This window comes from Notamacropus eugenii, chromosome 3 (genome assembly GCF_028372415.1).
Source record: "Notamacropus eugenii isolate mMacEug1 chromosome 3, mMacEug1.pri_v2, whole genome shotgun sequence".
Classification (NCBI taxonomy): domain Eukaryota; kingdom Metazoa; phylum Chordata; class Mammalia; order Diprotodontia; family Macropodidae; genus Notamacropus; species Notamacropus eugenii.
The window spans coordinates 7,689,682-7,717,156 of NC_092874.1; the positions used below are offsets into that span (position 1 = coordinate 7,689,682).

Sequence of the window (27,475 nt, forward strand, 5' to 3'; positions counted from 1 at the left end):
GCTACATAGGAAGATTTTTTTGGAAGAAAACAGACGTTCGAGTGTGAACCCTACAGCTTCAGTCCTTAAATTGGTTTTAGAAAATGAACTTGTCAGCTGAAAATGTTTCCCCTGGTTCAGTGGCTCACAGTGATGTGTACCTTCAGCATTTAAATGCCATGACTCCTCTCAAAGAAAATTAAATATGCTTTTTGTGGTAAAGGACAGCAGGGAAATACATAGAAACCTTCCTCTAATCAAGAAGGGGCCAAACGACATGAAGAGGGAGCTATTTGATGAATCGCAATCTACCCACAACCCTATGAAAGACTGACTTGGATCACTAATGACAAGGAAAAAATGCTAGTTAAAGCAGTGCTTGGGATTTCATCTCACCAGGATAATAGGCAAATATCAAAATGAATCAGTCAACAGGCATCTGGTGTCTACTGTGAGACCAACCACTAACACAGTCAGTGCTAGAAGGGCTGGGTCACTCCCATATGGTTTAGTTCACTAAATATTAGTTCATTTAAATCTCCCCACATTTCTCTGAATTTGTCAGATTCCTCATTTCTTAAAGTGCTATAATAGTCCATTTCTGCCATTCCTCAATCGATTGGCACAATCTTTGATTCCACCTATCTACTACCACAAAACCATTCTGTGGGAATCTTGCTGCACACAGGGCCAGGCCTTGCTGTTGACCTGCTTGGGATTCTTAGCCATGGGGCCCTGATCAAAGCATATGCACAGGCCAGTCACTTTTCTCAAATAATTTTAGAATGTTTGGACCAGGTAGAAACTCCATGGCACAGAGTTGGAAGTCTGCCTTTCAGCCTTCAGGATCCATAGTAACATTGCTTTTTCAAGATCTTAGATAAGATCCAAAGAGGAATTAATGAGATCCCTGCTCTCAGTACTGGCAAGGCATTTTTTCTTTATTTATCCAATTACAAACATTAAGTGTTTATTCTGCACAAAATCTCAGGCCAGGTAGGCATCTCTGCCATCAGATGGCTTCCAATCCTCCTGAGCCTGACACATGGACAAAGAGATGTATCTGTACACTGTGTACAGTAAAATATAAGCAATAATGCTGCCTATTTAAGAATCTACATCATGCTTCTCAATCTTCTAGCACAGAAAAGGTTCAGGCAACAACAGCCATGTTCAAAACTAAGGCTTCAAGGTGTCAGAGAGAACTTCAAGACAAAAAGTGCTGGCTCTAGATACCATCTTGAGTCCATCTACTAGGAGCAGCTTCTTTTTATGGCAGCTAAAGAACATATTCATCATACCACCCCCAAGATAGAAGAATTGAGTCACTAAGAGAAGGACCATCCTTCAGAATCATGGCCACATGGCTGACCATGTTTAACAGGTGCTCACCACTGGTGAATCTAGAAGTCACAAATGCCTTCCTCCCAGACATGTAGTTCCCCCAGATCAAGTCCACTTCCCTGAGGGCAGAGACTTGCCTCTTCTGTTTATTTTGTTTCATTTTCACTTTTGTCTTCATATTCCTGACACCTAGCCCAGAATGGGTATTTTAAAAAAATATTTTTTGAATAACTGCAATTGGATGTAGAAATCAAATGAGGATTCTGGGCCCCCATCGAAGCCCAAGGCATGCTATAATGATGAAAGCTCCCATGGGTGGCATGTGCGGCTTTTCCATCGAACATCTCCTTTGTTGAGAGTTTACTTTGTTTAATCTTCCCACAAATTCCACTTCAATCATTTCAGGAGATGTGAGCTGAAAAATCATGATAGAGGAAATAGGAGGGACTCATATTTCAAGCCTGCTCCCAACTAGTCAGAGTTCACCAGGGAGGCACCATGGCACAGAGAATGATTCCAATAGGTGGACATGACAAGGTACAGGGAATAGTGTGCAAATGAACAGAGGTGGGTAACAGTTTGTCAAATTTGGACAATGGCTCATGATCCCATTGGGCAAGAATAAAGAGAAAGAATATGGAATAAGATGGTTTGTAGCTGTGTGTGTGTGTGTGTGTGTGTGTGTGTGTGTGCATGAACATGCACACATACACACCTATGGGACCAGCAATGGACTATTTGCCTTCTAAGAACTAGTCTGGCCAAGAATGAGAATTTGTCCCCAGAGTAGCCCCAGGGGACTAAATGTATCATCCAAAGCATCACTCAAAGACAGTATAACTGACGAAATCACAGAGTGAGCATGATTCAGTGAACTGGAGTTACAATAGAACCTTACTGAGTAGGTTTTGATGTGGGAACTGGCAATGTTCTCCAAGGACGAGCACTGACTGGCAGGCTTATTTTCCCACCATCACTTATAAGCTGTGTTGCATTATGCTTTGTATCCCAGTTTTAAGTGTTTCTGAAGATTTAAACTATTTTATGTCTAATGTACGGTGAAAGTGACATGAAGGACAGAAGAATCCCTATTTCTGTATCCCATTCTGGCATCTGTTCCTTGCCCCTGAGTACACTGCAAGCAGAGGCATGAGGAGGGTGGGACAAGGAGGGGGGAAGGAGATACCCGTCCATGTAATCATCCAGAAAAAGGAAGCAGCAGAAAAACAGCTGCCATCCTTGATGAGGAGTAGCTGACAGATATTACAGTCAAATCAGTCCTTTGTTCAAGGAGAGAGTCTGGTGTGCTGGAAAAACACTAAATTGGTCATGAGTAGGGAGACAGAAGCTTGAATATCGCCTCTACTGACTTATGAGATAAGGGAATTTAGATGTCTCTTTGCCTCTATGGTTCTCTATTTCCTCCTCTGTAAAACAAGATGGTTGGACTGGATGATCCCCATGGTTTTCTTGACCTTAAATAAAATACTGTGGTCTACACAAATACACAACAAACGTCTCTATTGCTATCCCTGTAGAGAGGGGTGGGGTATTTTGTGGTACAAATATGGAAAGAATGTAGGAATTACATTGTGGGGTTTTTTTTTTTCCACATAGAAAGTTCCCCAAGGGTATGCCTACTCTAAAGACTATGGCATTAGAGCAAAGGTATGTCTGGAGGATGACTTGCATATTAGGCACTCCTTGAGCCATCTTCTCCCCTGGCTAAGCCTTTTTCTCCCTGGAGACTAAGGATTTAGGGCAACTGTGGAAATCCCATCACACCTTCAGGGACAAAAGTGAATCAAGTAAAAGTTTGTGAACCAACATTTGGATTCCATTACTGAGTAGTCAGGTAGTAGAAGGGACAACTATCTGCTGGTTAAGACCAGTCTTTAATTGATGGGCAGCAGATGGTGGAAAGAAGTGCCACATCTCAGCTTCCTGGGCCTACTAGAAATTGATATTATATAACCTCAACTGAGACTTCACTGGAGAAGGCAATTCCTGAGTCCTCCTGGACTCCCTGGCCCACTGACACAGAGATCTACCTCTCCTCTCTTCATGCCTCCCACATTTCTCCTTCCTCCTATTCACTCAACTGAGGTGTTTTGATCTCAAAACACCTTGGCATCATCTGCTCCTCCTCCCCCTCCCCCCCAGCCTTTGGCAAAGAGGTTGTCTTCTTTGCCAAGGATAATTCCTCCAGATGTACCCCTGGTTATGCCCCTCTCATCTTGTCCAAGTGATTATCCTCTCATTCTTCCACTTCTACCACTTTCTAGTCTCTCCCTATCTCCTTTTTTCTTCCTCTACTTCCTGCCTTCAAACATGCCAATGTCTCAGCCATGCTTGAAAGTCTAAGGATCTACCAATCTCTCAAGCATCCATCCCATTGCCATTTCCAATGACAGGGAAACTCCTAGAAAAAGCCTTCTATGCTTTTAACCTTCCCTTCTTCTCCTTTCTCTCTTTCTCAATCCTTTGTAGTCTGGCTTTTCAAAGACTTAGCACATGACCACCTTCAACCTCAAGTCTTTTCTGATTGTCCTAAATGCCAGAAACCTCCCTCCCTATACTATCTCATGTTTTTGTCTTTCTTATGAATACACATGCACATATATACATTGCTTCCTTCAACAAAATGTAAGCCCTGTGAGAAGAGAGACTCCTTCATTTTATGTCTTTGAAATCTGAGAGTTTGCTCCTTTGACTTGCACATAGTAGGTGGTTCATAAATGTCTATTAATTGAGAGGGAATAATATTAGTATATAGAGAAAGGCTTCCTGAGGCCAGGTATGGTACAACTTGGACTCTCTTGGTGAGGGGGCTGGAATTCTCCTTTCTTATACATCTGTTTTGATAAGCAGGAATGCTCAAAGAGGTCTCTTCTAGACTGGGGACGTGCTGCTCCAGAGCCCATATATGGATTCACACTGAAGTGGCTGAGGTACAGAGTGGTTGAGTGATAGAGAGTTGCCCACCTGAGCTATATCTACTATGTTCACTTGAGAGAAGGGTGCCCTGGGGCAGGCACTGAGCAAAGCAGAACTGAGCATAACCCTAACATGGTGATTATCCAAGCAAACAGCTAGGGTTTCCCAATTCAATTGCTCCAAGTTTGCACAAAGCTGTTTATATGATCTTGTTTAAATATGCAAAGGTGGAGATATTCCAAAAAAGAAACTCCAGGAAACTTTCTGAAATCTCTTTGTGATGAGCAGAAGCTCCCAGTGATATTGTTGTGGAATAGCATGCTCCCCAGCAAGGTATCAAAGCTCTGACTCCATTTGTAAGAGAAGCAGAGCCAATGTATTCATGAGAATGTGCATAGGTAATGAGACAACAGGCCTCCTTCACTGTTGGTAACAGGGTTAAGTGACTTGCCCAGGGTCACACAGCTAGGAAGTGCCTAAGGCCAGATATTGTTGGTTTCCCCCCTTTCTTGAAAAAAAATCACCAAACAGAGAAGGCAGCATCACCTTGTCACAGTCTTCACTTTCTCCCTAATGCCAACAGCCCCTACTCTTTGCCTCAAGAAGGACCATAAATAGCATTTCTATGATGTGTCATAGCCACCTCCTATCCTAATAGGGTGCATTTGGGGTTTTCTGTGTATAGCACAAAGAAAGGCAACATGACCTAATGGACAGAGATCTGGCCTTGGAGCCAGAAAGACCTTTGTTCAAGTCCAGTTGCTAGCACATGCTAGCTATTTGCCCTTGGACAAGCCAGTCTCCCAGTACCTGTCTAGACAACTCCCTAAATCTTTAAGTTGCAGAGAAAGTGCCGGCTTTTCTTGGTAAAGGGAGATTCCTCATCTGAGAATTTGCTACACCAATGAAATCATGGTCCAGTGGGTATCCCTGCTCTATGAATAGCAAGAGGTTCAGAAAGAGCCTTCTTAAGTGCAATACTCTTTCTGAAATTATTTCTAGTTAACCAATTAAGTGAGTTGAAGATATATCTTCATGAATGACTTTTCTCCATCAAATCACTCCATTCAACTCTAGATTATCTGAGACCTGGTCACCCATTGTAGAGGTCATCAAGACTCCTTACTGAGGATATTGGGTATCCCATGCCCTGCTCCATTCTCCAGGTGCCAGAGAAAGACTCCACATGTACTCATAGAAAATCTTTCTGGTTGACACAGATGAGTCCATGACATCTACAAGACCATTACTAAGTACATTCTCTGGTTTGCTTTTCACCCCCAACCAGACTCCCTTGAGTGCCTCACAACTTGTGTTTCCCTGGCCTCACTGGCACTGATTTAGTGAGTGAGAGGGGTGAAAGATAATCCCTCTTTTCTTAGTTTCTTGTGTCATGGAATAGAGGAAAAAGAAGGGAAAAGACAGCCCAACTCTCCTCTAAAAGCCCAACTAAAGCAGAACTAAAGTTCTACTTCTGAGGGTAGGATGGAGTTTCTACAGTTGCCCTAAAATCCTAGTGTCCTGGATGAGAGAGGGTTAGATAGGGGAGAGTAAGCTTCAATGACTGTCCAACATGCAGGTACCATCAAGACACCTCCTTACTCTAGTTGTATAGGCTCTCCAATCCCACATACCCAAGACGGACGGTGCCCTGCTGTCCTACATTAAGTTTATGGTGATGTGGATGAATTCAATGATGTACATGAGAAAATCACTGTTCACATCAATCATGGGCAACACAGACATGACTGCCAAAAACAGAGGAAAATGTCTTACTTGGTTAAGAATGTCTTGTTTCTGAGGTGCATGGAAAAAAAGAGAAAACATACATGTTAATTTCATGCATTTTACACTGCTTTGGGACTAAAATTCTTTCACTGAAGGTTTGCTTTAAAGACAAAACAATGAATAGATTCAGTTACCCATTTTTAAAAGAATGAACTCTAAAATTAATTAAATCCATGGATCTGACTTTAATTCAATCCCACCAACATTTATTGGGCATGTAGTACCTGTGACCAAGGGAGGAAACAAAGGTAAGTGTGATGCCAAACCTACCCTTGAGAGCTTTCAATTTAGTGAGAGAGACCAGTTATATGTGTGTGCGTACATATATACACATGCATATGTTTATGCACTTGCACACACAAATGACAAAACTGAATAAAATGTGATCCCAATTACCACAAAGGAACATGAGAGTCTCAAAGGGGGAGAGAAAACACCGATGATTTGGGAAATTCCATAAGGTTCCATCGAGTAGAAGACTTTGAAGAGGCATCCTAAAGGAGAAATAAAATGCGAACTGTTTGAATTGGACTGGAAAGGCATTCCAGGAATGAGGTGAATAAAAGACAGTACTGGTCAAAGACACCCATGGGATTGAAAATCCCTTACTTTGAAGGGAGTGCGATGGGAATGTAACTAGAAACCTAGGGAGGAAGGGAGTACAGGAGAGTTTGGAAGGCCGGGCAAATGAGTATAACCTTTTTTCACTAGGGCAAGGGGAGTACTGTGGTCCAGAAGAATGTACAATTAATATTTCTCCATTGTGATTGACTCTAAAATACCCAGAATTTCAAAGCAATAAATTGTAATTCTTATTTATCAAAAACAAAGGATGTCAGGAATTCAAAACATTTTCGCCTCACACTTCACAGACTTAAAAATATTCTAAACATTTTTAAAGCAAGATTTTGGGGTGAGGTTACAAGAGGGCCCTAGGACACAGAAACCAAAAAAGAGCCTTCTTTCTCCAGTTCTGTCAGATTTCTATTTGGGGGAGAATTCATTTCAGTGCTTGCAATAGTGCTTTCATCCTCCCCTGCTTCCCCCCTCCCTCTCTCAATTTCTCATTCTCCTTCCTTTTCTCCTTCTTTCCCTCCCTCCCAACCCTTCAACACTTTCCCTCTCCTGTCCTTCATTGTGCCTCTGTCTTCTTCCTCTTCTCTTTTCTTGGTTTTTTCTAGTTCTCTCTTCCCTTATTTCTCTCTCCTTTTTCCCTTTTCCTCAGCTTCAACCCCTGTACACACCATCATAAAATTGGTTACAGCAGTAGAATATCATATATATCATGAGAAAATAGACTGGAAATATGATCAGTTACTTCTTTGTGAAAGCGTCCTTGAATCACTAATTTTCCTTAATTATATGTTTTAATGTGCAGGGCATGGCAGTGTGGTAAGCTCTCCTTGTGGGAATGTGGACTCCAGTGAGGTCTCCAACCCATCCTAGCTATGCAACTTTGGACAAGGCCCCTAACAACTCTATAAGAAGACAAATAACCAAGAAGATGCTGGTCTGTCCTGACAAAGGAAATTCCTCACGGGAGCTCCTGATGTGGATAAAATCACCGATCCAGGAAACAGGAGATTCTATCTACCAACATGACTGAAACCTTGGGGACCCTGCAATACTCCCCAAGAAGGGAATTCACCAAGTAAAATATTCCAGGGTAATGAAGTCTGGTGTTCAGAGGAGCATCCAATGGCAAACTTCATGCTAGGTGACCTCCCTCATGGTTTTAAGCCTACAAGGAAGCCTGAAGAGCCACTGGTTGTCAGTCAGCAGATGAGCTCATGCCCCAAATAGTGAATCACTTCATTAGAGTTAGACACTTTCTAGTGTCTAGTGAGTTGTAAGTCTTCTATCTATAAAAGTCGATGAAAATAATCCAGGACAGACACCAATGGCTATCAGCACTTTTTCTCTTCCATCCTTACCCACCCCAAGCATTTTTGCTTACAAAGTATTTCTAGAATTCCTATGACAGTTCTGCCAGATGTCCAGCAGCTGCTTGACTCTGGATGAGTAATTTGATGACCAAGTCTAGGCTTTAGACAAAGGCAGCTGGCTGCTATAGCAGGTTAAGCATTAGGCCCAAAATCAAGATCTGAGTTCAAATTTGACATCACTTACTACTTGTGTGACATAGGACAAGTCACAATCTCTGTTTGCCTTAGTGTCCTTAAATGTAAAATGAGGGATATAATAGGCTCTATCCCATAGGGGTGTTGTGAGGATCAATATCTATCTGTAAAGCACTTCTCACAGTGTATCATACACATTATTGGTGACATAATTTCTTGTTCCCTCCCCTTCCTCCTGACATTCTAAGATGGGCTACCATTCATCTTCAAACAGTTGCTAAATTACATGAGCTAAGGAGGAAACCATAGGCAGGAAAGAAAACTGAGCAATTATATTCATCTCTGTAGAAGACTCACATGTACATCCATCTTATATACATACCAATATATCATATATTTGTGTTTTTTGCACAGATACATGCTTCTGTAAAGTAACTAAAAATATTTTCCTGGTCTCTGGCAGGCCAACACTTCCTCTCAACAACAATAATATACTTTAATATTCTCTAGGCACTTAAAGAATTTTCAAATATATAATAAGACTGATTAACAAGCATCTTAGAGGAGCAGCTGTCCCTCGCAGAGTTTCAAAACACTTGGGAGGGATTTGAGTGGATTGGCATCTGTACAGATGTGTGCAGTTTTCTCAGAGGGAAAGGGATGAATTATTCATGCCAAAGAAAAGGAGAATCCATCATAGTCTTCATTTGTCTTGAATCATTGAGCATCTGTAAACAACCATCCTTCTGAGTCAACCCTGGGCTGCATTAGATCTGTGAGTCCAGAAAAGAAAATTCCCACCCCCCATAGGTATGTTAGACTTTTTGAGATGCTGGGTCCCCTGGGGTGTGCTAAATGAGGTAACTGAGTCTAGAGACTCACATGGCCTGAAACGTGGCCTTGTCAACTGTCCAGTTGTGTCAACCATTTCTTAATTACTTCTTACTGGTTTTTACCAAGACACGTATTAATCTGAAAACTCAACATTAAACATCATTAAGCTCCTCCAAAAGGAAGCTGGACACAGACATTCAGATAAAAAAGCTACCATCTTCCCCCAAGTTCAACTCACTTGTCATTTTTCAGCTGCTTCATGTTTTTATAATGGATCTCACCCATCGATCGTCAGATTTATGAAGAGTTCCTGAATTATTAAAAAGCCTGACATCACATTTGTCTCTAACAACAAATCAGGTAATTAGCCTGTAAACTGCTACCCCATGACTGAAAAGCCTCCTGGTATAATCAATTATTTCATTGGTAATGAGTCCCAAGGGACCTGTTAACAAGTGATCAGCAGCAGCGCTGAGGTCACTTTGTAAACAACAACATGTTCCAGATGGATGTTGAGACTGACTCAAAGCAGATGTGCAACTGTGCAATGGTTTCCAAACATGTCCTATTCCTCAAGGGCCTTCGGCTCTAGAGATACCAGGATATTCACATTAATAGCATTTCCAGGGCACTGGCATTAATCCCTGAAGGTCATTCTAATTTCCATGCTGCTTTCTAGGACTTCAAATTTGTCATAAATCGATAGTAGCTACATCTGTATGAATCCAAACAGAAGATGGAATTAGCTGGGTTGTTATGGGAGGCAAGAATCTTCTCCTGGCAGTGGTAGCACAAGGGCTTCCTCAGGGTCATCTTGTCACTGGAAGTACAGGGGCTGAACACTTTCTTTTTTTTCCCTTTATTTCAAATGAAACGGGTCCAACATGGAAGACGATGTCCATGGCTCGAACAGATTAGAATGAAACAAAGAGAAGAAGGAATCAGAGCGGAAACTCTGTGGGAGAATGAATGAATAGAAGGGGAGAGGGGGCCAGGAGAGAGGCTGTGGCTTCCACAACTTGCCACTGAATAGCAAAGCAAATAGACGGATCAGAGGGTTGGATTGTAGGAACTAAATATGAATGCTGTCAATTCCAAGGATACTCAGCTCTAAAAGGTATCTGGGGGGTGGTGGGGATAGGGGAGAGGGAGAGGAAGGAGAGAGAGAGGGAAGGAAAGGGAGAAAAGCTAACAAAAGCTCTGTGCAAGAATCTAATCGGGAAGAAGTCTGCCAAGAGGTAGCTGAAGTACATTTGCCAAGGACCACTCTCTTGGACTGGGCACTACTGACTGCAGACACCAGGCACCAACTCAATAGGACTCTCTCAGTCTCAACCTTCTGTAAACAGGTACAAGAAATCTAAGTCCTCATGCTACAGGAGAAAGCAGAAATGGGAGATAAAGCAGAAAAAGACAATTCTCAAAATCATTGTACGTAAGGTATTTGAAGTTATTAATCCAGAATTCCCAGAAGCCAAGAGGCTGCAGGGTGCTAAGAGGTGACCAGCAGGTGCTGAGGGCATGTTTTCCCCTTCACTTTGCCTGAGCCTGACTCTCACAACACTGTGCTCCACCAAGTCACAATATCATGATTTGGTCTCTGGCTGTGCTCCCTGCACCGATGCTGACAGTGACTCCTTTCTACATTAGCTACAACTGGTAACTCTGAGATCAACCAGATGAGGAGTCTCTCCGGACCAGCCAGGATGCTCCTTGAATGTCTGTAAGTGAAGATCAGGGGTCTTTCTAGCTTTCTAGCTTGGCAGAATCTGCCAAAGTTTGTGTTGCTCTATGGTGACCTTGGACACAGAGGAATCGGTGAGAAACGTCACTGCAGATTTGAACAGGCCATCATCACTGTTCTTAGAAATACCAAAGACTGGCCACAAAGGAAGGTGTCTAGGTTTTAGGCGGAGTTTTAAGCAGTGAAATGGCCAAGCCTGGGCACACCCTCCCTTCCTCATTCTATCCCTCTTTCCTAGGACTCAATTAAACAATCATCACCATCATCCGTAGTATTGATGCAGGAATTTGGAGGGGGAGGCAGGAGGGAGAGAATTCAGTGCGGAGAACACAAGATAATTTAATTTTAAAAAGAATAATAATAATGCCAAATATCTATAGAACACTTTTAAGGTTTGCAAAGTGCTTTACAAATGTTACCTCATCTGATCCTTGCAACCTGGGGGGATAGGGACTATAATGAAACCCATTTTACAGATGAGGAAACCGAGGCAGAGAGGTTAAGTGACTTGCCTAGGGTCATACAGCTAGTAAATGTTTCAGGCCATGTTAGAACACAGGTCTTCCTGACCCCAGGACCAGCAATGTGCCCCCTAGATTCTTAGGGTTATGCTATATTGGTGGAGCCTTATTTGGCACAGTCATGGGTGCTGCATCCCACAGGGACTGAGTAGTGAGGTTGGCTTGCTCCTCCCACCCCCACCCCCACACAGAACAAACTCTTAACTAACAGATCTTCCTACTCGCTGTAGGGGCTTACTTGATGCCAGTCTGTCTCCGCCTTCCAGGAGGAGGACTTTCTGCTGCGTGGGGCTTTCTCTCTGCAGCAGTAGATTTCTATCAATCTAATGCAGCCAGAAGCACTTCAGGCTTGTTGACCAACTGATTGCTTCTCATTTTACATTTCAAAAGATTTCTTCAGGATCAGAAATCTGGACCAAAAGATGAAGCTTTTAGCCAGCTGCCTGTTGACCAATAGCTGGCTTTGTTTGACAATGCTTGATGGAGGTGTTGGGGAGGGGAGGGAGAGAAAAGGCCTTTATTCCCTCAGCTCCACCTTGCTCCAGAGCCCTCAGGCGAGGGGTATATCAGATGTTGGGATCAATATCTTTGTGAAACAAAGATCAATGTGACTTTCCCCTCCCTTCCTTGACCCACAGGGTCAAATTACAGGTATGATTAAAGCCAATAAAGATGTGAATTCTATAAAATCAAGAGATGCTCTGAAAATCTCTATTTGATATTAGAAAGTTTGGCCATAAAACATTAAGACACACAAAAAAACACATTAATTTAAGACACACAAAGAGGTCACACGGTGGCGGGGGCGGTGGGGGGGGCTTCTGAAAAGTCTGTGATCTGGAGCAATCCATCTCTCTGAGTCTGTTTCTACATCTGTGTGACTGGGATGATAATAGTATCTGCTTCTCAGCACCTCTAGGGAGGCTCACTTGAGAAAAGCTGTGTCCAGTGCTGTGCAGACCTCCAAAAGTTCCTCAGTGGAGGCAAGTTATTATCATTGTTGCTGTCTGGCTTTTCTGACCAGAGAAGAGGCAGTGTGGGGCAGTGGGAGGAGCTCTGGACTGTAGCCAGAGGATCTTGGTTCTGGTCCTGTCTCTGTCATTTTCTTACCTGTGGGACCTCATGACTTTTCCTGGCCTCAGCTTCCTCATCTGTAGAATGAGGGCATTTGGGCCCTGGGGTCCTTTCCATTTCTAAATCTGTGACCTTGTAACTGCTCCCTTTCTTCCTACAACCTGTTGCTGCTCAGTCTTCTTTTTCAAAGAGGATCAATGACATTGCAGGGTGATGTCTTGATTTGGGCATGGACTGGATTTAAATGATGCAGAGTTGCATGGAGTCATCGTTCTCACTCACTTTTCCAGTCATTGAAGTTCATTAACATGACAAAAATCAGACACAGGGGTAATGACCATGGCCTGGGATGTAGGGTATGACCTTGGTGTCTTCAATGTCTGACCAAGCTCCAAGAGCTCCACAGAGCCTAATTCAGCTGCCTTCAAGACCCTTGGGACAAATTGTTCTCATCGACCCATTTTGCAAATGGAAGTCTTCACATTTAGGGTAGATACCTCTCCTCCTAACTCTCTGAAGGGTATGAGAGCATGACTACTGAAAAGGTTTTACTGTAGTGTGGCCACTGAGCATTCTAGAGTGTCTGGGAGCACAGGTGACAGCTGACAGGTGGACACTGAAGGAAGATGAACAGCCCTGAAAAACTATTCTAATCTAAGGCACCATCCTATGGGAGCCTCAGATAAAGGAGCTGAGGATGTCTAATCTGGAGAGACAAGACTAGGGAAATGTGGAAGTTGTCTTCAAACATTTGAAGGCCCATCATGGGAAAGCAGGGACTCAGTTGTTCTCTTTGGCCCCAGAGGACAGACCTAGGACCAACAGGTGCCAGGTACAGAAAGGTATATTTAGGCCTCATACCAGGAATAACTTTCTAATGAAATGGAACTACCCCAAACTACAGTGGGCCTGTCATAGGAAATGGGTATCCCCATTCTTCAAGAAGTATTACTACTATGTAGGAATATCACCAAAAAAATCAATGAGTCAGTCAGTCAACAAGCCAAGAATGTTCCAAGAATGGTGCTAAATGCCAGGGATACAGATAAAAAGTGATGTCAGCAGCTTTATGTTGCAAGGGAACAGACAACCTGGACCTAAGTACATATATACAGGACACACCCAGAGCATGTGGAAGGTAACCTTAGAGAGGAGGGGAATGAGGAGGGGGTTGTATGGAACAAGGGCTCCTGCATAAGGAGGCCTTGGAATTGGACCTTGAGGAAAGCCAGGGTGAGGTGTATCTAGCTCTGTCTGTCAATGGAACAGGCATAGTCATGAAGCTATCTCACTTGTCCTTCTCTCTCTATGCTCCTCCCATTTCCTGAGCTCCCAGCCTGGCCCAGCCCCATCATTCTTTCATTGGCCATCTCTTAATTAGTGTTACTACACTGATCAGGTACCACCCAAGGGCCCACTTCTGGGTCTGGCATTCTGAGCCCTAAATCAAGGTAACTGGAAGGTGAGGGGGCCAGAGACCATACAACACAAGGCTCAAAGGAAGGAAGCTGGGAGATGGAGTGTGGAGGAGAGAAGACTGGTGTGGGATGTGGGAGCTACCAACCAGAAGTGCCCCCAAGAAGAATGGACCACCATCTTGGAGGGGGTGCTGAAGTTTGTCCAGGAAAATTTTATTCCTGGTTACTTCTATTTATTCAAGACTCTTTCACAGGTATGGGTCATATGAGAAGGCCTTGGAGGAGCCCAAATCCTGATGACTTAATTTACATACATTTACATGATGTTTACATAATTTACATGGAAATTAGGACACAAAAGGAATGCCCCATCTTCCCCAAATGTTGCAATAACATATTGAATGAAACAAGAAAAAAGTAGCCTTACCCCCTCAGGATTATACTTTGCTAGTACACCATTGCCATGAAATTCTCCCAGGACATCCTTGATTTTTTTTGTAGAATCTGCAGAGAACAGAAAATACAGTAACAGAAATTCATTAGTTCATCTTTACTACAGCAGATTAGACCAAGGAATACAAAAGTCTCTTTGTGGTGGCCTTTCTTTTATTCCCCCTCAAATCAGTAAACATTTATTAAGCCCCTACTTTGTTCAAGACAGTTGATTGTGCTGTGAATGCTGAAACAAAAACCCAATGATCTCTGCCCTCAAGGAGCTAATGTTAAGCCCAAGGGTTAGGACACAGAATGTTCTCCAAGGTGTCCACTCCTGTCCACCAACAGAAAGAGATACAAAAAATACAGGTTACAAATGGATTTCAATAGGAAGTAAAAATGTAAAGAGGCCAAGAAGAGAGCAGATAAAGGCCTTCTAGGATTTTATTATTTTCACAGTTGTGTTATTTTAACATTTCAATTCATTTATTTAGTTTGAACTTTCTTTTCTTTTTCAGTTCTGAGTTCCAAATTCTCCCCTTCCCCCCTGGCTGAGAAGGCAAACCACATAACCACATAATATCAATTATACATGTGAACTCATGGAAAACGTATTCCCACACCTTTCAAAACAAGAACTGGTATAAATGTGAGAGCAACTCACTGGAGAGGAATGCCAGAAGATAACTCAGATGATGGGCAATGAACAGAGGGACAGACAGTAGGAGACTGGAATGAAAGGACCAAAGATTCAAATCCTCCCTCTGCTACCTAGATGACCTTTGGTGAGTCACTTGTGTCACATGGCTGGTCTCAGTTTCCTCATTTATGAAAAGGAGAGAGTAGGGCTAGGTCAGTTGATCTTCAACTCTAAGAGAAGCGGGTGGCTAGTCCATGTGTAGGGATCCCTAAGATCCCCACATTGACTCTTTGAAGATATAATGAGGGCAATGTTTTCATTGTATTTTATTGTATTTTTATTTTGTTAAATATTTTCTAATTACATTTTGACCCACTTTAAGTGCCATGCAGTGAGGGCTGTGTGCTTGATACCTCTGGGCTACATGACCCAGTTCTCTACCAGGCTTCGGTCTGTGACCTTACATTATTTTAATTCAATTCAAACATTGTTTTTTAGTCACCAACTTTGCAAGAACTGGAATAAATGTGAGAGAATTGAATGATCTACCTGTAAACCACTAAGAGAGGTCAAGGTTGTTTTTGTCCTTCATTCTTGAAGAGGACCATGACATCAGGAAGATGGCACCATGACATGCAACCGAACTGGATTTAAGTGAGGCGCCTCACTCTCTCCTCTGGAGGCATCTGGGTCCAGTGGCTAGATATAGATTGGGATGACTATAGATGGCCCAGGATGCAGTGGGAGACTGGACTTTTTAAGTTAAGGTCTTTTCTCAGGTCTCAGTTTGACTGAGGCAGTACCTATTCAATGATTAAGGCTAGGTAAGAAATGAGGCAAAATGGCCTCTTTTAGCTAGTCTAAAAAAAATCAGTCTGGGAGGGGAAGACTCACAGCATTTTTGGCTAAAACAGAAACAATTGCTATTTTCATTTAACACTGAGCCAATCAGGGTCCGAACAAAAGCTTCTGTCTAGTCTAGGGGTAGCTAGGTAGCTCAGAACCCTGGGTGTGAAATCAAGAAACCCTGAGCTCAAATGTGACTTTGGATGTTTACTACCTTTGTGGCCGTAGGCAAATCAATTAATTTTACCTTAAGCCACTGGAGAAGGAAATGGTATCTTTGTATCTTTGCTAAGAAAACCTCTTGGATGGCTCAGGCATGCTATGGTCTACAAGGTGACACAGATGAACAAGACCAAGCAGCTGCATCAAAGCTTCCAATTTCCCAGGGGACCAAAAGGTACAACATAGATACAGATAAAGAAATGCATAGTAACTTAAGGAAAGAGAGGGTTAATCACTGAGGAGGCCAGAAAAGGTTTCATAAAGTGGGCTCCCTTTGGTCTGAGCCTTGAAGAACAATGAGGACTCTGAAAGACACAGAAGTAGAAAATGCCTACGTATGGCAGGCCTGAGGGGGAGGCTTAAGCAAATGCATGCAGTGGGAGAAAGAATCCCCCAGTCAGGGGGTCCAGTTAAGATGGAAAATAGAGTCTTTGCTGGTGATTAATGTAAAGTAAGCCCAGAAAGGGAAATGAGTTGGATCTGTAGAAGGCCTTGAATGACATACCAAAAAGTTTGCATTATACCAAAGAAAGTAGAAAGTCACTGAAGGCTTTTAATCAACGCGAGTGACATGGTTAGAGATATGGTCCATTGTAAACCCATCTTCAGGACATTTTTAGCATTGACAATTTTCTAGATTTCTATCCTTCAAATGTAAATTCTTCCAGATACGAAAAAGGACTCGGCTTTCCATTTACTTCCACTCAACAGCAGTCTTCGATGTAATAGTTGTAGGTGTGGAAGCACATACAGTAGCTCACGTCTTTGCTATGTGCTAGGTATGTGTCACTGCATGACAACAACTTAGCCTCCTGTGCCAAGCAAACCTTCTGAGTTTGGAAGGGGCAGAGGAGGAATAGCTTTCTGGTCCTCATAGACAGAGGGAGTGTCTAAATCAAGAATTATCCCAGGTCTAGATCAAGTTCACAAAATTTCCTGGGCTCAAATTTGGGAAATGCTGCTGGGAAGGAAGAACTTTACCCCTTAGACGCTAGCTCATCAGGGATTTCTGGAAATGTACAATATCCAGTTTCTGGGATGTTGTTTTCTCTTACAGATCAAAAATTTAGTCATTTACTTAGAAAACCACTGAAAGGAGAAGATAAATGTACCCCCAAGCAGCATGGGAAGTCCCTGGTGACTCATTTCAGCTGACAAACAGCATCAGTCCTTAGGTCAGCCAAGCCCTCTGGCAGCAAAAGGACCAACAACCTTTCCGGTTTCCTAGGCTGGAAGTGACAGAGGAGGATTCTCCCCTTACCAAGGGCACTGAGATTGCCTGCTACTGTCTTACTGACCCATCCAAGCTGCTTCATTAGTTTTCCTGTATCCTCAGTCTTTGATGAGACAGCACATTCTGAAAAGAAAGTTCTTCCTCCTCTGTGTCCAAGATCTGGTCCCCTTGGTCCAAGGTCGTAGGTCACAGCCACTCTATACCTTCTTATCCGGGGGGATGCATGCTCAGGCCTTCTTATTGGTAGGTAACCACTGAGAATCTACTCCCTGGGACTTTCTCCCGGTCAGGGTTTTTAACCTGGGGTGTATGAATGGTTTCAGGGTGTCCATAAATTTAGATGGGAAAGAAAATGGCATCTTTATTTCAATATGCATAATTGGTTTCTTTTGTAATGTTATAGATTTTATTTTATGCATTTAAAAACATAATTCTGAGAAAGAGTCCATGGGTTTCAGCAGGCTGGTCAAAGGGTCCAGGATACACAAAAGGTTATGAATCCCCACTCCAGGTTTTTACAAAGCTCTCTGGATACCCATCTAAGACTATGAACACTGTCTATGAGTCAGCCCATTGTCTCATATAATGAATGTTCCACCTCATTTTTCCTTCAATTATTCCATGAATGATATCCTTCACTAGAGGCAGGAGAGTGCAGTGGTTAGTCTTGGAGCTAGGAAACCTGGGTTCTACTCCTATGTTTGCTACATATCACATGACCCCCACCAGGTCACTCAACTCCTCAGTATCCCAGGCTTTCTCTAACTAATACTATAAAGTACAGAGAGATTGTTTACTAATATCAGCAGAGAGGCTTTCTGTATTGGGAGTTCCCAATTATAAAATCTCAGATCTGGACAAAAACTAAAAAGTAACGAAGTAACCAAGGCCCTGTCAGTCAAATGCTGCAGGCCCTGATGGCAGCTTTCATCTCTCTGGGATTTATCCAGAGATGGTGGGAATCCATTAAGCTTGCATGCCTGTGAGTCTTAAGGCAAATGCTCATCACAGACACAGGCAAAGGAAATAAAAATGTTACGTCATTGTTAGAGAGTGGAAGGAATATGTCTTTCAGACTAAAAAATTACCTGGTGGAAATTTACCTGGTGGAGTCGCTCCCTCCTATCACTGTGTGACGTAGTCAGAGTTGGGTCACCCACAGTCTAATCCACCTTTTCTTGATACTGAGGATGATGATGATGGAATGATAATAACACCAGCATGTATGTAGCACTTTAAGGTTTACAAAGTGCTTTATGTACATTAAATCAATTGACAGAGGAGGATATGGATATCAAAGGCTTATTTTGCTACAGGAGCATTTTTTGCTTCCACAGATCCCTGATATTTCCACGAAAAAAGTTATCCTTTATTTACCTAATTGTTGATGCAGTGTGACCTTGGGCAAGTCATTCAACCTCTGCCTGCTGGGATGTATAGAATGTTTAGGGAGGACCAGCACCCCTGGTCTGAGGGCTGCTGAAGCCTTTTAAGGGTTACTTTGGTGTCCATCTGATTCACCCAACTCTCACCTGTGGCTCCAAGAAGTTGTAGTGGCCACTCCCCAGTAAAACTATCTCAGCAGATGGGCTACACTAGGTGGAAGGTAACTGACAATCCTCAAATCTGTTGTTCTAGGGAGAGTTTTCCCTAAACGGGTGAAGACTTCCCCTGGTGGAATGAGTGGATGAGAAAAATTTGTTCCAAAACTCATGAAGGTGACTGAAGCAGGTGATGCGGAGGGCTGCGGGTTTGGTTAGACATTGAAATCACAAAGTTCATCCACTGTATTCTGGGCCATCACCAATGGTTTTGAATTTTGTCCTGCCACTGGACTCCAATGACTCTGGAAGACAGAGTGAGGCTGAAGACCATGCAATTCTGCCTCACTTAAACCCAATTCACATGAGTCAAAACGTCCCACGATCTATATACATATATATATATATATATATACATTCTAGTAGGTGCTATAAATTTTAGTTGTCAATGTTATTACTCCAGTAGGTTCTCTAAGGGTTAATTATTATTCTAAGAGGTGCCCTAAATATTAGCTGTTGATATTATTCTAGTAGGTGCCCTATATTAGTTGATATTGATATTATGATTATTCTACTAGGTTCTATAAATATTAGTTATTGTTCTAGCAGGTTCCATAAATATGATTACTCTAGCAGGTGCTACAAATGAGTCGTCTATATTATTCTAGTAGGTGCTATATGTGTTAGTTATTATTCTACTAGGAGCTGTAAATACAGCTATTAGAGTAGGTGCCACAAATACCAGTTTTTGATATTATTCTACTAGGTGCTATAAAGGTTAGTCACATTCATAGATACTATGAAGATTGGTTCTTGATGTCACCATTCTAGTAGGTGCTCTACATCGTAGTTTTCCCTGTTGTTGTTTCAAGTCCACCAGGCTGCCAATTTAATTAAAAAAACAATGCAGAGAGAACTGGAGTAATCAGCCCAAGAAAGAGAATCCATTTGTTCTCCATTTAATTTTTGTACTTCTTTTTCCATTCGACCAATTTTCCCAGTTAGGTTTTGGGTTTCCTTTTCCATCTGATCAATTTTCCCAATTAGGTTTTGGGTTTCCTTTTCCATTTGATTAGCTCTTCCTTTTAGGGAATTATTCTCTCCGGTTAATTTTTGAACTTCCTTTTCCATTTCTTCAATTTTCTTTTTCAGGGTGATGTTCTCATCAGTGAATTCTTTTTTTATAGTTTTAAAATCATTGGCCAGTTTTTCTTTTATATCCTTCTTCAGACGTTCCAGGTAATCTAGTTGTGCTTGCGAGAAATTCATAGTCCCATCTGAGGTTTCAGATGGAAGTACAGTCTCAGCTCGAACCTCTTTGGTGTTTGTGTTTTGGTCCTTATCCCCATAGAAAGATTCTATGGTTTTTTCACTTTTCGTCTGCTTTTTCCGATTCATGATGTTGGCTGAGTGTTGTAGCTTTTGGTTCTTTCAGTCAGAAGGTACAGATCTTTAAGTTGAGCTGATGTGTGTCTAGGCTAAAAGCAGGCTTTTGTTTTTTGTTTCCCCGATCAACCCTGGGGTTAGCTTGTTAGGTTTGTGGGAGGGGTGGTCTGTCCTCAGGATATCTCCTCAGCTGACTTGAGGCAAAGGCAGGGTCAGGGGATGGTGATCCCAGCTTCCCTATTGTCTTCCCTTTTCCCCTGGAGGGCTGGGGCACGCCTAGAAGCTAACGCGTGTTCCCGCCCCTCCTGGGGCTCGTCTCCTGGCTCTGAGGCTTGCCTGGGTCTCAGTGCGAATTTTCTCTGCCCTGGGTCGTCTGTCCCTCCAGCCGTCTCCGCCACCGTAGGAAGAATTCCCCTTTGCCACTTTTCCAGCCTCTGGTGTTATGAGACCACCCGCCCCCTTCTGCTGTTCCCGCTGATCCAGGATTAATCTGGGGAAGAATTTTATGGTTCCCTCACGGTCATCAGCGGGGAGGAGAGAGCACTTACTGATCACTCTGCCATCCCAGTTCCTGGAAGTTCAAGTAGTGACCCACCGAAGTCCGTCTTCAGGCTGAAGATTTCAAGGGCTGCTGCGCTGATGTCTGGCACTCAGTGGCTCTCACCGGCTCGGCCTGGCTTATCTCCTGCTCCGCTGGTCTCGCCCGCCACTCTCGGGCTCCTCTGGTCCCCTCCGCCCTGCCGCGCCGACCGCGCTGTGCTGTGCGCCAGGGTCTTACCCCCGCGGAACAGATCCCTCCCGTGGACCCTCCGGTCCAGCCTGGGCTCCGAATCCATCAAAGTCCGTCACCCACTGGATTCTACACCTCCAAAGTCTGGTCAGACTCTCCCCCCAGAGATATCCAGAGGAGTTTTTCCAGGAGCTTAGGTGAGTCGTTGCTTTCACTCCGCCATCTTGGCTCCGCCCCTCGAGAATCCATTTGTTGACTGCATAGGGGAGACCAGTAACTCCACATCTCCTGCAGGGCTCATGCAAAGACTGTCCTCCCCAGGTTTCCATTGGGTTTTCACAGCCCTGGGTTCAGCTGATTCTGTTCCTGGCTGTCTTTCATGTAGATAGGAAGTCCCCTTGGTCCATGGTCTTCAAGCTCAGACAATCCTATGAGTCAGTGGTCTCATCCCTGTGATCATACCCTCCCATGGTGCAGATGGCAGCCCATGTGTGCCTCTTGCCTGTTTGGGGTGACATCTGTCCTCTTCTTCTCCTAAGTGGGGCTTCAGGGTACCCCAATGCTCTGGGGAAGGGGTCTTCTTCACTTTCTCCCGACAGAGCAAGGGGCTTAGGAGGCGTTGCCTCCAGCCTTGAGGCCAGCTCAGAGTGGTCCCCGTGCCCAGGAAGCCCAAAGGAAGCTCTAGATGGACAGGCTGCCACACGAGGGAAGGGGAGGAAGAGACCAGGCAGCTTTGACCTTGACCCAGATCTTGACCATTCTCACCTGCGGTTCCATGGCTAGGGACTGGCCTCCAGGAAGACAGGTAGGTGAGCCTGGGAGGAGAGACCCTCCGCCACTGTCTGGAGCCCAGAGCTGAGAGCCCCAAGACCCGCAGCATTGTCGGGGTCCTCATCAAGATGGAGGCCAGCACACCTCGAGACCAACGGCCCCTCTATCCTGCCTGAGGAAGGGTATTGGGAATCTGGGCGCACGAGGTCACAGAGGATTTCTAGTCCCTGCCCAGTGGTGTGAATGTGAGCATGCATGACTGCATTTATAAAGGAAATGCATGGATGAATGCATGAATTGTAGATGAACGTACAGAGCGAGGAGCAAATGGAACCATGTGCAGGGCACGCGTACGCACACACATAGCTGCAGGGTGTCCCCGAAGTCATGTAAGGCTCCTGCTGAGGACAAGGGAAGTGGAGAGAGGAAGGTCCTTTTTCTAATTGAATATAAAAGTACCGGCATCATATCATGTTTCTGTCATTATGTAAATCTCGTGATCCCTTAACATCTCTTGCTACATCTCTATGGACCTGTGATGATAAGAAGGCAAAACCTTAGCAGGTCCGCAGTTCTGAAAGAGCTGCTTTTTCCATGGGTAGTTCTTTATCTGAGCTATCCGCCTTTGCAAGAAAAGGAACAACAGGCTGAAAAAAGAAAGGTGTGCCTCCAGAATGCTCAGGGGCATAAAGAGAAACTCATTTCTGATTAGCTAATTGCTTATCCCAAAGACTCTGCCTCAATCCCCACCCATGGCTTAGGGGGGATCCCCGCAGATCTATCAAATTCTCCAGTCCAGGGAGATGGCTTGAGTGGTTGAGGTTCACTTGGACAATTAATTTTTCTCTGCTTGAAACATTTCACCAAAACAAATTCAAGAAGAATTGATTGAAAACCTGCCCCTTTGAAGGAACAGAGCCAAGTGGTTCTACCTACGTTAAATTCATTGGTATCTCTCCTAAATAGAACTACCCGCTGCTCCATGCCATCCATCTTTCCACCTTGATCCCCCTGGACAGGATGCCAGAAACAAACGTCCATCGTACTGGGGGGAATGGAGGATGGTAAGAGTTAATCTATTAAGCATGAGATTTTCCGACTGAACTGACTAGGAGAAGCGATTAATGTTATCTATCTGTTCTCAACTATAATTATACAGCCCAGCTCAGAGGAGCAGAACAATCCACTGTTTTCAAGCAACAAGCTCAGTAATCAGTAATTAACATTGCCGCCCTACCTTTACTCCTGGTGGAAAAGACATAGATAGAGTTGAGTTTGCTATGTCAGCCCTCTCCCTGAACATCACTACCATATGTGTATTGTCTGTCCTATTAGTATATGATTTCCTTGAGGGAAAGGGTTGTCTCTCCTCCCTCCATCGCATTTGTTTTTTCCTGTGCATCCCTATTAATTATCATAGGGCCTGACACATGGTAGATGGTTAATAAATATATTTTAATTCATTTCTCAGTCATAAACCATTAAAACTCTTGGAAGTACCCTCAAATATCTTTCAGACTACCCCTCTGAAAGTCTGCATTTCTCAACCTTAACCTCCCATATTTACACTTATTTTTTATCCAGTATAAACATTGGGATTAAGCAAATATTCATTGTTATCATTTTTTAACGATTTTACTTCATTTCCAGTATTTTGATGTGGCATTCCCAACCTGCACTTGCTATGTAGCACAAAACTGGAATTACAGCTTTTTCAGAATGAGAAACAGAGACAAGGACCCACACGGGCAAACGAATGTAGTCCTAGGATAGGTGGTATAACATGGTGCATGTGATGATGGTCTTGGAGTCCAGAAGATCAAATCCTGCTTTGGCCACTGACCAGTCTTCAAAGGCCAGAGCAAGTCACTTAAACCCTGTGGGGCTCAATGTCTTCATCTATAAAATAAATAGGATATAAGAGGATATAAAATATCTGGCTTCCCTCTTGAGTAGCTGACATACACTACTGCAGAAATGTTGGCTCATTATTTATTCTCTCTTATTAGAGGCAGGATGGTATGAGAAGAGAGAACAGAAAAGTATAGAGCACTCGAGAAATCTAGTCTTTTTGTCTGTGAAGCATATAAACTATTGCTTTATGCTTTTCCAAATAATCTAAAAGGCTGGCTCATTTATTCTAGGATATATCTGTGTGAGGGAGGGATTGTGCCTTTAGTGTTTCCTGGTGAAGGTGGAGTGGATTCCTGGAATAAAGTGATGTTTGATCCTCCTCAAGAAGACATGAAGGTTGATGAGAATGACATGCACATGCAAGGTGAGGCATTGTGGAATTAGCCAAAGAATATTCCTTTTTAAGGGGAACTTATAAATAGGTTCTGACTAATGTTTTTTTTTTTAATTAAATTTATTTATTTAACTTTTAACATTCATTTTCACAAAATTTTGGGTTACAAATTTTCTCCCCTTTTTTCCCCTCCCCCCCAAACCCCAAGCATTCTAATTGCCCCTATGTCCAATCTGCTCTGTCTTCTATCATTCCTCTCTGCCCTTGTCTCCGTCTTCTCTTTTGTCCTGTAGGGCCAGATAACTTTCTATACCCCTTTACCTGTATTTCTATTTCCTGGTGGCAAGAACATTACTCGACAGTTGATCCTAATACTTTGAGTTCCAACTTCTTTACCTCCCTCCCTCTCCACCCCTTCCCTTTGGAAGGTAAGCAATTCAATATAGGACAAATCTGTGTAGTTTTGCAAATGACTTCCATAATAGTTGTGTTGTATAAGACTAACTATATTTCCCTCCATCCTATCCTGTCCCCCATTACTTCGGTTCTCTTTTGATCCTATCCCTCCCCATGAGTGTCGACCTCAAATTGCTCCCTTCTCCCCATGCCCTCCCTTCTATCATCCCCCCCACCCTGCTTATCCCCTTATCCCCCACTTTCCTGTATTGTAAGATAGGTTTTCATACCAAAAGGAGTGTGCATTTTATTCTTTCCTTTAGTGGAATGTGATGAGAGTAGACCATGTTTTTCTCTCACCTCCCCTCGTTATCCCTCCACTAATGAGCCTTTTGCTTGCCTCTTTTATGAGAGATAATTTGCCCCATTCCATTTCTCCCTTTCTCCTCCCAATATATTTCTCTCTCACTGCTTGATTTCATTTTTTTAAAGATATGATCCCATCCTCTTCAATTTACTCTGTGCACTCTGTCTCTATGTGTGTGTGCGTGTGTGCATGTGTGCGTGTGTAATCCCACCCAGTACCCAGATACTGAATAGTTTCAAGAGTTACTAATATTGTCTTTCCATGTAGGAATGTAAACAGTTCAACTTTAATAAGTCCCTTATGACTTCTCTTTGCTGTTCACCTTTTCATGCTTCTCTTCATTCTTGTGTTTGAAAGTCAAATTTTCTTTTCAGCTCTGGTCTTTTCATCAAGAATGCTTGAAAATCCTCTATTTCATTGAAAGACCAATTTTTCCCCTGAAGTGTTATACTCAGTTTTGCTGGGTAGGTGATTCTTGGTTTTAGTCCTAGTTCCTTTGAGTTCTGGAATATCCTATTCCATGCCCTTCGATCCCTTAATGTAGAGGCTGCTAGATCTTGTGTTATCCTGATTGTATTTCCACAATACTTGAATTGTTTCTTTCTAGCTGCTTGCAATATTTTCTCCTTGACCTGGGAACTCTGGAATTTGGCCACGATGTTCCTAGGAGTTTCTCTTTTTGGATCTCTTTCAGGCGGTATTCTGTGGATTCGTTGAATATTTATTTTGCCCTCTGGTTCTAGAATCTCAGGGCAGTTTTCCTTGATAATTTCATGAAAGATGATGTCTAGGCTCTTTTTTTGATCATGGCTTTCAGGTAGTCCCATAATTTTTAAATTGTCTCTCCTGGATCTATTTTCCAGGTCAATTGTTTTTCCAATGAGATATTTCATATTATCTTCCATTTTTCCATTCTTCTGGCTTTGTTCTGTGATTTCTTGCTTTCTCATAAAGTCCTTAGCCTCCATCTGTGCCATTCTAATTTTGAAAGATCTATTTTCTTCAGTGAGCTTTTGAATCTCCTTTTCCATTTGGCTAATTCTGCTTTTGAAAGCATTCTTCTCCTCATTGGCTTTTTGAACCTCTTTTGCCAATTGAGTTAGGCTAGTTTTCAAGGTGTTATTTTCTTCAACATTTTTTTGGGTCTCCTTTAGCAGGGAGCTGATTTCCTGTTCATGCTTTGACTTCATGTCTCTCATTTCTCTTCCCAGCTTTTCCTCCACCTCTCTAACTTGATTTTCAAAATTCTTTTTGAGCTCTTCCATGGCCTGAGCCCATTGGGTGGGCTGGAACACAGAAGCCTTGACTTCTGTGTCTTTGCCTGATGGTAAGCATTGTTCTTCCTCATCAGAAAGGAAGGGAGGAAATGCCTGTTCACCAATAAAGTAACCTTCTATAGTCTTATTTCTTTTCCCTTTTCTGGGCATTTTCCCAGCCAGTGACTTGACCTCTGAATATTTTCCTCACACCCACCTCGCCTCCTGATCCTCCCAGCCAGCGTTTGGGGTCTTGAGATTCAAATGCTGCTTCCAGCCTCAGGGCTTTTGGCGGGGGCAGGGCTGCTATTCAGTGTGAGATTAAGTTCAGATGCTCAGTTGGGGGCAGGGCCACCTCTCAGGCTCAGTTCCCTCAGGGAGCTTATGCAGAGACCTTCAACAATGGATCCAGGCTCCTGCCTGCTTGGGGAGCCCCAGTCTGCCGCCGCCCCTCAGCTTCTGTCTCCCGAGGGGGCCCGAGCCATGGGGGCACCCCACTCCCCCCTCGACCCGCCAAAGAGACTCTCTCACCGACCCCCGTCACCTGTGGGTGGAGGGACTTGTGTGGCCACTGGAGATCACGTCCCTGAAGCCTGCTTGGATCTGTTCCTCTCGGTGCCGCGGCCGCAGCCGCGGCAGGTCTGGGCTGGGCTCCGCGTCTGCAGCATGACGGACCTTTTGCGAGAGGTTTGCAGGTCCCTCTGGAACAGAAATCTCCTTCGCTCCACTATTCTGTGGCCTCACTGCTCCAGAATTCGCCGTGAGTTACTTTATACAAATGTTCTATGGGTTGTGGGTTCGGAGCTATGAGTATTTGCGTCTTTCTACTCCTCCATCTTGGCTCCGCCCCTGGTTCTGAGTAATGTTGTGAAAAGAAATGAAAAGAGGAGCAAATATGGACAAATGAAAGGAACCTGAGACGAGCAGAGGAGGTGACCCAGCATTTTCTCCCTAAGGTCTGAGGGCACCTCCTGCATGGCCCAGCACTCTTAAAGTGCCTCAGGTTCAAAGTACTCTTCCAAAGCCAGTGGCTCTGTTGTGAAAAGGATGGTTCCTATAATGACAGAAGGTCATGGTTTATTTTTTTTTCTAAAGTTACTGGTCCCAGAATGCTATAGCCCCAAAGGATCATTTATTAATCAGTATTGAGTCCCTCCTTCATGAGCTTCCTAATCTCCCAAATCCAAATCTAAACATGTAGGTCTTCCCTAGCCCTCTTCTTTCTTGGGGCTCTTCTCTCCAGTGATATCCTTGAGTCATCTTTGCATCTCTCTCCTACAACCGTCCCTGTCCCCTACCTTGGCTTCCAAATTTCCTTAAGCTAAAGTCTTCCAGGGGGAGAAGAGGGTGGTTTTCCTGGTGTTTGTCGGTATCCCCAGCACCTGGCTCAGTGCCTTGCCTTTATCGCTCACTCACTCACTTGAACAACTCAGTTGAGTGAAATTGAGCAGTAAGTCTTTTGGAGAAAAGAACACTGAATTTGGAGCCAGGAGACCTGAGTTCAGCTACTCACTTTGCAACGAGTTACATTGGGCAAGTGATAACCTCTCTGGGCCTCAGTTTTCTTATCTGTAAAATGAGTGTTGGGCCAAATGGGGTCTAATTTCCCATCTAGCACTAGACATATATCATGAGAATCACTAAATACTTTTATTTGGAAAATTGTTGACACAAAGTAATAGT

General features: G+C 43.4%; 1 protein-coding gene across 8 annotated transcripts in view; it reads right to left on the reverse strand.

Annotated features, from left to right (window-relative positions):
• Positions 1-27,475, reverse strand: part of DGKB (diacylglycerol kinase beta) — a 686,362-nt gene that overhangs the window by 499,711 nt on the left and 159,176 nt on the right. For 4 of the 8 annotated variants that reach the window (XM_072650809.1, XM_072650812.1, XM_072650810.1 and 1 more), the window contains one exon: positions 14,148-14,224. In XM_072650809.1, the coding sequence (XP_072506910.1) occupies positions 14,148-14,224 (77 nt within the window). Of the gene's footprint in view, positions 1-6,036; positions 6,058-14,147; positions 14,225-21,519; positions 21,659-27,475 lie in introns of those variants that run through there. The other 4 variants (XM_072650806.1, XM_072650813.1, XM_072650808.1 and 1 more) reach the window with 3 other exon arrangements.